Source organism: Sphaerulina musiva (assembly GCF_000320565.1).
Source record: "Sphaerulina musiva SO2202 unplaced genomic scaffold SEPMUscaffold_8, whole genome shotgun sequence".
Lineage (NCBI taxonomy): Eukaryota > Fungi > Ascomycota > Dothideomycetes > Mycosphaerellales > Mycosphaerellaceae > Sphaerulina > Sphaerulina musiva.
In genome coordinates this window covers 589,480-601,664 of record NW_016017390.1, presented here as the reverse complement: position 1 = coordinate 601,664, position 12,185 = coordinate 589,480, and the positions used below count along the sequence as shown (strand labels likewise).

General features: G+C 52.5%; 4 protein-coding genes across 4 annotated transcripts; 2 read left to right on the top strand and 2 right to left on the bottom strand.

Moving 5' to 3' along the window:
• Positions 1-496: 496 nt before the first annotated feature.
• On the bottom strand, positions 497-1,898 carry SEPMUDRAFT_150596 (carbonic anhydrase). The gene is made up of 2 exons (XM_016906278.1): positions 1,547-1,898; positions 497-1,282 (listed from the first exon to the last, which is right to left on the bottom strand). Exons 1-2 carry the CDS (start codon positions 1,572-1,574, stop codon positions 654-656), a joined length of 657 nt encoding a protein of 218 aa, XP_016758633.1. The 5' UTR covers positions 1,575-1,898; the 3' UTR covers positions 497-653.
• Positions 1,899-4,467: 2,569 nt separating this feature from the next.
• On the bottom strand, positions 4,468-6,017 carry SEPMUDRAFT_109812 (uncharacterized protein; the record flags this gene model as incomplete). Its single annotated transcript, XM_016900807.1, is given in 7 exon segments — positions 4,468-4,557; positions 4,611-4,826; positions 4,846-4,884; positions 5,015-5,040; positions 5,074-5,289; positions 5,496-5,768; positions 5,933-6,017. The coding sequence occupies 7 exon segments, from the start codon at positions 6,015-6,017 to the stop codon at positions 4,468-4,470; spliced, it is 945 nt and encodes a 314-aa protein (XP_016758632.1).
• Positions 6,018-7,588: 1,571 nt separating this feature from the next.
• SEPMUDRAFT_109811 (uncharacterized protein) lies at positions 7,589-8,592 on the top strand (the record flags this gene model as incomplete). Its single annotated transcript, XM_016900806.1, has 2 exons — positions 7,589-7,704; positions 7,836-8,592. 2 exons carry the CDS (start codon positions 7,589-7,591, stop codon positions 8,590-8,592), a joined length of 873 nt encoding a protein of 290 aa, XP_016758631.1.
• Positions 8,172-11,152, top strand: SEPMUDRAFT_150595 (uncharacterized protein). Its single transcript, XM_016906277.1, has 2 exons — positions 8,172-9,924; positions 9,981-11,152. The coding sequence occupies exons 1-2, from the start codon at positions 9,548-9,550 to the stop codon at positions 10,870-10,872; spliced, it is 1,269 nt and encodes a 422-aa protein (XP_016758630.1). The 5' UTR covers positions 8,172-9,547; the 3' UTR covers positions 10,873-11,152.
• The last annotated feature ends 1,033 nt before the right edge of the window (positions 11,153-12,185 follow it).

Below are 12,185 nucleotides of genomic sequence, written 5' to 3'. Positions count from 1 at the left end.
GTGCCAACAGATGGATAGAGGTATAAGGTAAGGTAGATGTGATGGATGGAGGATGAGATCCCGCTGTCGGTATTATTATTCCTGCCTACCAGATTACATGTACCTGGTTGTTGCTCAGTAGGTCCCGTCCCTTCTCGAGCGCGACGGGAGTAAGATGTTCCGCGATTATGACGCAGGTGATCAAGGGTCCATATATGTGCTGTACCTTACATTACCTCTTACTGCCTAATGTAGAGGTACCGATAGGTAAGCTGCCCTACTTTGCTCACTAGTACCTTTACGCTGGCCGCAGATATGATGATTATCATGACTGTATAATGCAGGAGTTGCAAGATCGATGTTTTCTGGCAGGTAAGGTACCTCAGGTATGTATGTAGTGACGCCAAGCAGATCGGTAGGCACGTGAAAGGCTGACGCATCATTGATATGGGGAAGCAGTAGGTACCTAATGTAATGCAAGTTACCTATGCCTTAGCGATGCAATTTGCCATATCTGCGCATTCATAACAATGGCAATATGCCCTTATTCCACACAAGCCAGCCTGTGCGGTCCCGTCACAAACAAAAACCATCGAGAACGCAATCCATTCATCAAGTCCCGTCGTAAATTCGTACGCCCGAACAACATCGCCATGATCAAACGAGAGAACTTTTTACCTCCTCTCAAAAACCTTGACTCTCTTGACACTCTTCTTCTCATCCTCATCCGCATCCACTTCCTCTAGCAAGCCCGTATCAAGCTTGTAGACGACACCATGCACATCCAGACCCCTCTCTCTCATGGCGTCAATCACGGTAGGGATTCTCTTCAAGGCCTGCACGCCAGCTTGAACATTCTTCTTCGCCAAAAATGTCGCTCGCTCTTTCTCCTCCATAGCTTCCAATTCATCATGGTACTCCTCCCTTAGAGCCCGGAGCGGCTGCAGCCAAATGTCTAAAATATCCAGTTTCGCGTTGGCAAGAGATGCTCCCACACCTCCACAGGACGTGTGGCCTGCGACGACAATGTGTTTGACTTTGAGGTGAAAGACTGCGAACTGGACGATAGAAAGCAAGCTGATATCGGTGTTGTTGACAATGTTGGCGATGTTGCGATGGACGAAGACTTCACCGGGTTGGCAGTTCAGTATAGTCGTCTCGGGTACTCGAGAATCTGCACACCCAATCCAGAGAACAGGAGGCGCTTGGCCTTTGGAGCATCTTGGGAAGAAGTCGGGGTCTTTGCTGCTGACCTCGGCCGCCCATTTCTTGTTGCAATCAAGGCAGCGGTGATAGGCGCTTTCTGTAGCGGAGGGCATGACGTTAGTGTATACTGTGATATTGAGGTCTTCGTAATGTAGTTTGTTGAATGTTGCGCAGGATGTGGGGGAAAGACTGGACAATGTGGATCCTCTATCGCTTCTGTGTAACTTTTGGTATGCGGTGCCGCCAGAGAATAACAGGTGGGACAACATGGTTGAGTCCGGCACAGCGCTGTTGTCTCGGGTGGCGAGGGCCTCTCGGATTGACCTCTGCGGCGCGAAAAGAAGATGTCCATACTACCCACCTTGTGAGCCTCTGGCGGCGGCCATCATTGCTGGGGATGAATCCGGTAAGACGTGCGGGAGCGCTGATAATACGCTGTTACAAACCTTGAGCCAGGATCTACGACAAAGGTATGTGTGGACTGAGCGGATATAAAGATTCTTCTTCAAGGAACGAGATCGCCCTCGATCTTATAGAAATCGGTTTGTCTTGATGGTGTTGGAAAAGGCGATTGGGAGTACCAGAAGTAGATCGGGAAAGCAGAGTGAGACAGACAGCAGCCAAAGCCGAGAACAGAGCATACATCGCTTGCTGCTGTCACACCCCGTGAAGTTGTGGACGTTGAGAGCATCTCCGATGTTGACAACCACTTGGCGCCGCTCACGGAAATCCGAATCATATGCCTCCCGATCTGGATTGAAGAAGCCATTGAAGCCACCAAGACGGCCATCCTGAGATTGCGGGGATGAGCATCGAACCCGTTGATGTAAAAGATCTATGAGCAGGAAGAAGTCGTTGGAGAATTGGCAAGGTGAAGTCGCGGTTGGAACCTTAGGAATGGAACCTAAAATCGTCTACTCTCTGCACGTGCCACAATTCTGCTCATCCATACATCTTATCGCGCGGTACGCGCGCGTGCCTCTGCTGACATGGATTCGGCGTGCAAGATCTACCCACCAACCATGCCTAAGGTATATACTGACCTCACCTCCTCAGAATCCGATTGCTGGAGAAGAGCTGAAGATGATGCTGTAGTAGCAATGCAGGCATGAGTTCTTAGGCTTCTCTTCACCTAGGTATTTCTAACCTGAAGCTTCCAAGCTTCGGTATAGGGGAAAGCTGAACAACTCAACTTTCACAGGACGACGACGAAGACCTTCCATGTCACGCCAAAAACAGATAACGAGAAGACAAAAAGGGAGTCGACGTTCTCTAGAGTGAGTATGTAGGTTGAAGCAAAAAACAAAAAACAGAAAAGAAAGAAACAAAAAGAAAGAAAGAGAGCAAAGTCTTTGCCTCGTCCTCCTCCTCCTCCCTACCTCTACTTTTCTAGCTTCGCTCTCTATTATACACAATGCCTACATACCTACCTGCCTGCCTATATTGCTAATTACTATTCTCGCTCTACTTTTACCGAGGCCGATTTAGGCAATAATTTAAGAGGCTTTGACACAAGGCACTTCTCCGGCAAGCCGGCTCTTCTTATAAGGACACGAATCTGCTATTTGCTGCTAAGGCTTAGTCAACATCCTGCCAACGAGGAGGTTTTTTTTTCTTCTCTTGTCGAAACATTCCTCCTAGCAAATCCAAAATACAGCTCTTGTTCTATACATACCTACTTCACGACAGTTACTACCTTACTGCGAAAGATGTCATCAGATCATGGCACTAACAAGTCGCTAGTGTTTCTCGGCATATTTAAAACCGGTTCAGGTCGCGAAAACTTCCCAGCTTCAGCAGGAGCAAAAGCCGACATTATTTCGAAACACCAGCTACCCGACATACGGACGTGGTTTTTTTTTGGCATGTTAGCCAGACACAACCAGGTTCGACAAGGGGCTTCGTGTACGAAATACATCAAAGTGAGGGAAGCTAGCGAAGCCTTTCTTTCGTGCTTGACTACCTACCAGTTGCGCGCCAAAATACGGCGGTGGTCTCTCGGAGAAAAGCTCGCATGCGTATTCCAGACGTAAAAAAGGAGTCGGGGGATTCACGAGGCATTGTCCCCGGCACCACACGCACACACACTCCACTCCATTACCCTGATCCCCGCAGCGATGTGCAGATAAGCTCATAAGAATAGCCGACCTGAACTAGTTTTCTGCTGGTGAGACAATTGCAGTTATATCTTGGCGCGGGCTCAGATCTAGTCGCTAGTTAGTCTCGGTCGTCGACCCCAGTTCCGGGTGGTGTTGTAGACATGAGGAGGGGGGAGGTCACGATGGAGGGAAAACAGTCCCTGCCACGTATACAAAGACGGGAAGCATGTGGACAGTGACACAGCTAGAGGCTCGGTTACTGACTCCAGTGATCACACGTCGTCCTCCCGCTTCCTTGACCATTTTTGGTGTCTGAATGCGCGGTATTACAGGGTCCGGGATGTTCTGGCTGTTCCTGGTATTGCGTTTTAACATGTCCGATGAGTGTGGCAGATATGTTTTGTGCGTTCGTAGGAATACCGTACATGTACGGCCACAGGTCAGGCAAGCCCGCAGACCATGTCTGCAAGTGTGTTTAGGTTGATATGTACGTCTGCGCTGTTGGAGCGACATCGGTAGGGGCAATACCTGACCCTAATGCCCCGGTGGATACCTATTGTAGTTCTCTGGCCGTCACAAACTAATCATCTGTCAGTGTAAAATGCTCGTAGCTATCCATGACGGTGAAGGTGGAAGAGGAGATTGCAGCGCGAAGGTTGATAGAGTTGGTGCCACGCTGTTTGCTCGATGAATGCCCCAGCTCGTGAACAGGTCGCAGGTTCCATCGGCATCCTCGGTGGCCCAGTGGCATCGGCGAGCTGATCTATCTGCAACTCTTCTTCCTAAGTGGATGTCTCGAATATGTTGTGCGGTAAGGTAGGAGCGTAGGAGGAGATTGTCGACACGTGCTGCTACATGGTGGTGCTCTGGGTGGTGCTCTGCGGCGGGCCAGATTCCGAACGCCACCGAGAACTAGAGATGCGTTAGAGATGTGCCGAGCACATCGCTAACGAATGTGAGGAGAGCACATAGGTACCTGCAACCTGTACCTGTAGACAAGCTGCAGCAGGGAGCATGTATTAAGTTGTGTAACAGCAACGAGATGTCGAAAGTGACGAAAAACAATGTTATTGTCAGCCAAGCATGATGGCAGCAAACGGAGGGCTAGTCCACGAATCAGCGTCAGGTAAGGCAAGGGCGTCGGAGGTGTGCGTGGCAGGCGTGGTCGTGAGTGGGCCTCAGGTTAAGCAGGAGCGCAAGTCCCGATGACACGCGCAGGTGGAGTGACACTCGACCTGTCACCTGCTCGATTCCGCGTCGTACGGCCGGGCCACTGTCGGCCAGCAAGCTCTGGACTCTGGACTGATTTGGGCGACATGATCATACCTGACCGCATAATATCGTTGAGGGCTTGCGGATCGAATCATGAGGCGTAAATGGATTTCTGGTGCGCTCCGCTTGCAATTGGATGCCGTGCACTGCAGCGCAACGTGGGAGTCGTGGAACCACACTGCTGCTGCATGCTATGGATGCTGGGGGATGTGTGGAGTCGGAGCTCTTTCCTGAAGAATCAGGCGGATATATACTACCGGGTGTCATATACTGTAGGAGGTGTACCTACGCGCAGTGATTCTAGCCCACACTCTATGAGTGCATCCATCTGTTTGGAATAAAGTAAGTAATGGTGTTGTTGGTGCCCACGTGGCATATGGGTCGTAAGAGGTATACGCCAGCGGACACCGACACGCCCTCGGTGTCAGCATCCCATCAAGCAGCTACATGTACCTTACCTTAATGTACTTGTTATGTTGATGCACTACACCACACCATACATACCTCCCAAACGTACTCTCTTCACGGACCCTTGCTGGCGCGTGCTGTGGAGATCCATATGCTGATGTGACGTGTTCGCGGACTCCGAATATCTGTCTACATGATTTCGTAGCCCATTCCTCGAATGCAAAATCCAGAGGTGAAGTCGGCCTGTCAGGTACAGCAGAGGTGAGGAAAGGCGTTTGGAGGCTTCCAGATCTTCGTAGAGCCATGGTAGACCACCCATTCGAACCTGGTTGCAGATAGAACACTCCTGGTCGGTCGCGTGGTCGCCACTGGAGCTGCATACAAGTGGATCGAGCAGTCGCTGCTTTCCACCGTGCGACCCACGGGATGTGCTTCCAATATGCGCACAGCATCCCGAGAACAGAAGTTTTAAAATACTCCAGCAGACCGCTGAGTGTGTTCCTCGCAATTAGGTACATGTAATGTACATACCTAGTTGCACTCTCTGGCGCATGACGTGGATCGAGCGCTTTCTCCGAACATCTTCTCGGTGAGGGAGGTGAACCAAGACCACACCTTTCGGGTGATGTGCTTCGGTACGAAGTGGTTGCAAGAAGGTACCGGTTTCGAGACGAGCCGGACAATGTCGTTGTCTCTCGGAGGCACATTCGGAAGGACGGGAAGCGCGTTCTCGGCAGAATTGATCAGTACTAAGGTGATCCCGGTGCGCACGACACCACCCACCAGTGAACCTGGTATCAAGCACTAAAAGACGATGTAGAGTCACACCCACTCGTCCCGTCGATACTGTACCTCTAGTCCCATCGCCGGTGTATCGCTCTGATGCTCCCGTAGTATGGCCAATGCATAAGGTAGGGCCAGATTTACCCTCTAACCATCGATTGCGTAAGCTTCGAATTCCGACGCACTGGCGCGAAATTCCCATCCACCGGAGTAGACTGCGAGCACGAATGTGATGATGTCTGTGGTTCCTATGCCCAAGGCTGGCGACATTGATGTGACGATGTTTTTCTGCGTTGCTGTCGTAATAGGCGAAATGTCGGTGCTTGAGTCAGGTTTTCAGTTTTCTGGCCTTGTCCCGTATCCGATCCGCCTCCGTGCAGAGTTGTGGCGTACATAACCAACCAGATGCGCTAAGTGAACATGGACAGGGCGACAAGTGACGAGGTGACGACGGGAGGACTGGACAGATGCCGATAGGTACATTACATGTATTACCTCCTATGATGCCGTGCTACTAGAACGAGTTGACGTAGTAGGGAATGGCTCATCGCAGATTCCGTGTTGCCACCCAAGGTGCTGCTGCTGCACACGACAAGGTCGCCACGCGACATTGCGAATGCTGTGTGAGAAACGCGCGTGTTCGAGACGACGACAGCTCCAAAGGCAGACCTCCTACCTCCTACCTCCCAATGCGGCACAGCAGCGCTGTTCGCCTGCGACGAAGCCCGCAATCATTAATTTATGCATGCACAATGGGCGCTCTGACTGCTGTGGTTCTGGCATGTGATCACAATGCATCTACGTGTCGACCAATGCACAAGTCGCGATGATGTATTGCTGCTGCCGATTACGACTCTCTCCACCACCACAAAAGATGATAGATCAACGAGAGCTCTTCGGCTTCACCCTCCTTCCTTCGTGTCGTGCATCCGCCACGCAGCCTTGTGCCCTGTGTGCCCTATTGCATAGTGCGATACGGCTAGGATTTAAGCGCGCGGTGAGCAGTCCGTGCAGAAGCTTGCGCGTGGTGGTGATCGTGATGGGTGGGAGTGGGTGCTATTTTGCTCTGCCTATGCGGAGCGGACTCTAGTCCATCGAGTCACTAACTAGACCTACTCGAGTGAAGGGGCCGACGTCTCGGGCGCTCTCCTACAGATGTGTCTTGTGTTTTGTTTTTGTTGTTTGCCATCAACGGATCTGGTCTTGCGTTGGCCGTCTGAACCTGCTCAGGTAGGAGGTAGGAGAGACGCGCTGCACACACTGCACAGAGACCTCACCATCATCATACATTCAGGCGGGTCCACATTGTGATATACCCCCCCTATCAGCAAACGATAAGTGTGTTAACGTGTGCCCTTAGCATCCTGATTGGGGGTTTGATCAGCGCCTCACTACGTAAGGATATCGCTCCGAATGGCCGTCACGAGGCGGTGGCACCCGTCGTCGTATGCGGATTCAAAAGGGTAAAGTACTGTAGTCGGTACATCCCTACGGCGTGAGCCCGGTAACAACCCATGTTCGTGCTAGACCAGACCAGGAGGTCGTGCTGGGAGGCCTGTCTGCTCCGCGCCTCGCCCCTCGCCCTCGCCCTCGCCATCGACATGCGCAGGGATACACAGGCTGAATGGTGACCGGCATGCATGCAGCGACGAGACCGCACTGGTGTCGTCCGGCGGAACTGGCACACTGGACGCCAGACGATTATGCAAGCGAAGACACACATCGCCGCCTCTCCATCGCACCGCTCAGCGCGCGCACGCCCGTGATGGGATTTCTTTTATTGCCGCGCCGGCGCGCTCGTCTGCACCGACCCCTGCAGGTGTATACGCGCATCCATTGCAATGCTGGTGCTGCTGGTGCTGGTGCTGGTGCTGCTGGTGCTGCTGGTGAGAGAGCTGCTGCCCAGTACTGCTTGGCTGGCGGATGTCCCCCATATTGAGCTATGCGTCACTGCCCGGTGTGTGTTCCATTCGTTACCTCCTAGTCCATTGGGTGCGAGGGCGGGTGGGCACAGAGTATTCCCTTTCATCAGCGCCGACCTCGTCGTTGTCCTGTCTTGCTTGACTACTACATACCCACTGCCTATAGTAGCACTGCGGTGCTCACATTGCTTGCTCCATCACGACTGCACTACGAAGGACATACTACTCACGCCATACAGTTCCCAGTTGGTGGGCCAGGCCATATTCAATCGCCGGGAATTCCACTCGCCGCGACCGAAGACGCGGACCTTTTGTTCACTCCATCTCTCTCTCTGCGTCTCGCGACCAAGACAGCATACGCCGAAACCCGGCTACCTCCTACTCGATCCGACCGACAGCTGGGCTCTCTCTCACACACACACTCCCTCCCTCCTGCACCCACCAATCCTTTTTCGAGGGTGGAGCTCGAGTGTGCAGAGCCAGTGAGCCCGGTCTTGGTTGGTAGCGAGCCGGGGCAGCTGTCAACCTTCTGCAGCTCGCACCGCCAACCAGAGGCGTTGCTGCAGGCGTTCGTCTCTCGACACAGGTTACCTTATTGCTGTGCAGGGACGTTGTCGCATCGATCGCGTCTGCCCTTCCCTGCCTTGCCCTGCCCTGCCCTGCCCTCACCTTCATCATCACCGTACATTACCTACCTACACGCACGCACTCGCTCCCGCAGGCTAGACTCCCTTAGTACAGTACAGTGCATTGGGCTGGGCTGGCGCAAGACTCGAGCGATACCGACAGAATTTCACAGAAGGCAGCAGAGAGAGTGGGGCGTCTCTTCCCCTCCCCTCCATCCATCGTCGCCCGCCAGACGCATCTCGTCTCATTGCACTGCCACTGATCCCATTGTCTGGTACCTCTCAGACTTGCACTGAATCTGAATCTGCATCTTCCCCCAATCGAGTATCGCTCCCCCACCCGTGATTCCACTTCGACCGGAGTCGCCTTCCACCACAGCCGTCTTGAAGCCCGCCCGCCTATCCCACCTACGGGGAGACGGGTGTGTTCCATCTGCTCCGCGCGCGCGTCGGGAGCAGCAGCAGCAACAACCCGCCAACCGCCGCCTCAGCCTGGGGCACCTGTCACTACACTGCGAGCACTGCACCGTAGCCAACTGGCCATTTCAATTCCCAAGGCGTCGAAGGCGTCAACGGACGACAATCTAGGAACCCACCAGCCGACCTTGCGACCGCTTCCTCCCTCCTCCTCCCCCCTTCCCCCGCTCTGCTCCTGTCAACGGCAAGACACGGGGAAGTGACTATTGTGTCGCGTGTGATTGCGCACAACTGACGGCGCCATCCTTTTGCAGGCAGAAAGCAAAGACCACTTGCCTGGCGGAGTGCTACGGAGTGCTCAGGGCCCCATATCTCGCAATCGTACAATAGCATGTTCAGCGGCTCGAACCACAAACCTTCATCCTCTCCACGAACCCGCGCTCTGCCATTCAGCTGACGGCCATCTCTTCTGCGCACCTCTGGACTAGCATACTTTTGCGAGCCCGGACTATCCCAATTTTTTCGTCCTTTATCACAACCGTCACTGGTGTAACCGCTCTGTAGCTTCGGGCTCACCCACGTCTCTTGCTGTCGTCGAATTGCCCACCTGACCAGTCGAGAGTTCAGCGGGTTGCCCGGCGTGAAAGCTGTGCACAGTGCTGGCAGCAACGTCCGCCGTCTTTTCAAAAAGACGAACCTTCTTCCTTGGGACAACTACAAGACTTTCGGACCTTTGGTTCAACTTCTCACAAGAACCACGGACTTTCACGGACACTTCTGACTTGTTTTTTCTGGTCGCCATTTCATCAGTGTAGCGGCACGCCAACTTCACATCATGATGGCGCGAGACCAGGTACGCTTGTCGATTCGACAAGAACCCAAGCGCGCACAAGTCGTTCAGGAGAACAATCCCAAGAATCGCAAACCTATCGACCCTCCACCGATAATCGAGTTGAAATACAACGATGACAACGATCCCAGCAACGCACAATGGCTCGTCAGCCCCCGCACATTCATGATGGTGTCGCTCATCCCTGCCCAAGAAGAGCAGGAAACAGCTCCTGGCAAGCTGCTTATTGGGCAGACGGTGTCGTCGCTGCACCGGTTGAAAGACGTGACCAACAAGGATGGCGGCTTCTTCGTCTTTGGCGACATTTCTGCGAAGCGGACGGGCAGGTTCAAGCTGAGGTTCAGCCTCTTCGACACTAACAAGTGAGTACTCACTGGCAGTGGTGGTGGTGCTCCGGACTTGATGCTGACAGCCACAGGGATACTGAAGAAGTGGAGTTTCTGGGAGTGATTGACTCCGCAGTCTTCCCTGTCGTTGCTCAAAGAGACTTCGGTAGTATGTCCGAGTCGACGCACTTGACACGCACCTTTTCGGACCAAGGAGTGAAGCTGCGGGTACGCAAGGATAACAGAAGCATCGCGGGTGTCAAGCGATCGTTCAACGGGTCGCCTCCAGATACCACGTCGCCCACGGTGCCGTCGAACGCAGTCGGGCCGGTCCAGGATTATCATTACAGTACATCGAGTCAGGACTCCGCGGTAAAGCGACAACGATCGTCGAGCTCATACGACAGCACTTTGTATCAGAACCCCACAGTAGCGGATACTCCAAATTCGAATTACACCAGCACACTCCCCAGCAGTACCCGGTATGGGATGGGTAACGATTACCAGCGAAGCTATGGAAGCTATTCACAATACTCCCCGGGCGCCATGGCCATGCCCAGTCGCAACTCGTCGATGCAGTCTGCGGGCTGGCAGGGAGTGCAGCAGAGCAGTGCGCTGCCATCACCGACACCCAGCGTGGGCGGTCAGCAGCAAAATCCGTACTCGACCGTCCCGACGACACAGCAGCCGTCGACGATGTTTGGTGATCCCGGGAGTGCGAGCTCCATCCCTCGCGGCTCGTATGCGGCCAGTGCATATCCCTATGAACAGCATGCACAAGCGTCCTACTCGGGGAACACCAGTCCGGACCAGCACCCCTATCCGCAGCTGCAGATGCCCGGGAGTTCGCTTCCCGACAGTTCTTCGGGGCAAGGCAATCCATACAGCGCGGCATACTTGCCCAGCAACAGCCTGTACGGTTCTGAGGCAGCTGACGCGCCAAATCCGTATGTGTATGCAGATGCTCGGCCCAGTGCATACTAGGTGACGGTGCTGCCGGGGTCACCGGCTTGATTTTTTCATGTTGCGTGGATATAAGCGAGGAGTTGGAGGTATGGATCCTACTATGAGTGGCACATTGGGAAAGCGACGGCGACATTGGGAAGGATGGATACCTGACATGGACATTGACGAGAGCACGAGTCCCGTGTATTATGGTTCACAGGACGTTGTATACGACAGGTTGGCGAGCAGTCTTTCTGCATGCATATATTGGGAAGACTTTGCGCACATTAGATAGTGACGGTAGACGATGACTACAGAGAGAGTACATGTAGCCTTGGTGCCCACTCCCACACTGAAGAAGAATTGTCTTGTCTACCTACCTAGGAGGTAACTAGTGGGCAGCAAGATTGTGTCATGTGATGACGATATGTTGACCACCCACCAGACTCGCACATCCCTACCTTTTAGAGGTAGAAGTACACTACAGTAAGTAGACTTTTTCGCTTGGAGGACACGAGATAGTGAGAGCGAGTACAGAAAAACTAAAGTTTCTTTGGAGGGGGTTGGGGGAGAGAGAGGGGCGGATGGATGGCCACACCTAAAACACAAAAAACCAAAAAAAAATTGCGCAAGACGTGCATACGAGGGAGCGACATTGAAAGCCAAACACAGAGCTGTGAGGATTTACGCTTTTTTCGTTTTTCTTCTCTCTTTCTTTTTTTTTGGTAGCTCTGAGATTTTCGATGCGGGCGTGAGGTTTTTTTTTATTGTTGTTTAATCAGGGATTGAAGAGGTGATGATATGATATGATATGATAGATGCCTGACTGTAGAAGAGGTAGGTAGGAGGTAGATATGATTGGTAGGTAGGTTACATGTAGCACGCACGCATATCTATTTCCCTTTCTCTCTCTCCCAGGAGGTAAGAGGTATTACTGGAGGAGACTGCAGGCTGCAGGCTGCATCTGACCTGCACCTAACCTGATCTGATCAAACGCAACAGACTTGGATTGGATAACTGGATTGGGGAATTGGATTGGGATTGGGATTGGATTGGAATGCCAAGCAAGACCAACCACACCTACCTATACATAGGGTATACATATAAAGAAAAAAGGTATATTATATTAGGTAGGTACCTATACATAACTACAACCCGCCCTTGTCCTAGGAGGTACTCTGCCCTGACCTGCTCTGCTCTACTACAATATACAATAAAAGCAACAATAAAACTGATTATTAATTTATTATCTACTTTACTTTACGCCATCAATGCAATGCAATGCAATTAGCTAGGAGGTACGAACAAAGAAGAGGAAGAAAAAAGAGAAAATAAACACTACTATAATTAAG

Bases quoted from the DNA above. Each gene is read 5' to 3' on its own strand.
- SEPMUDRAFT_150595 (XM_016906277.1), top strand. From the start codon at position 9,548: ATGATGGCGCGAGACCAGGTACGCTTGTCGATTCGACAAGAACCCAAG. The intron at 9,925-9,980 runs GTGAGTACTCAC...TGACAGCCACAG, and splicing joins AGCCTCTTCGACACTAACAA to GGATACTGAAGAAGTGGAGT.
- SEPMUDRAFT_150596 (XM_016906278.1), bottom strand. From the start codon at position 1,574: ATGATGGCCGCCGCCAGAGGCTCACAAG. The intron at 1,283-1,546 runs GTGGGTAGTATG...CCTCCGCTACAG, and splicing joins CGCCGCCAGAGGCTCACAAG to AAAGCGCCTATCACCGCTGC.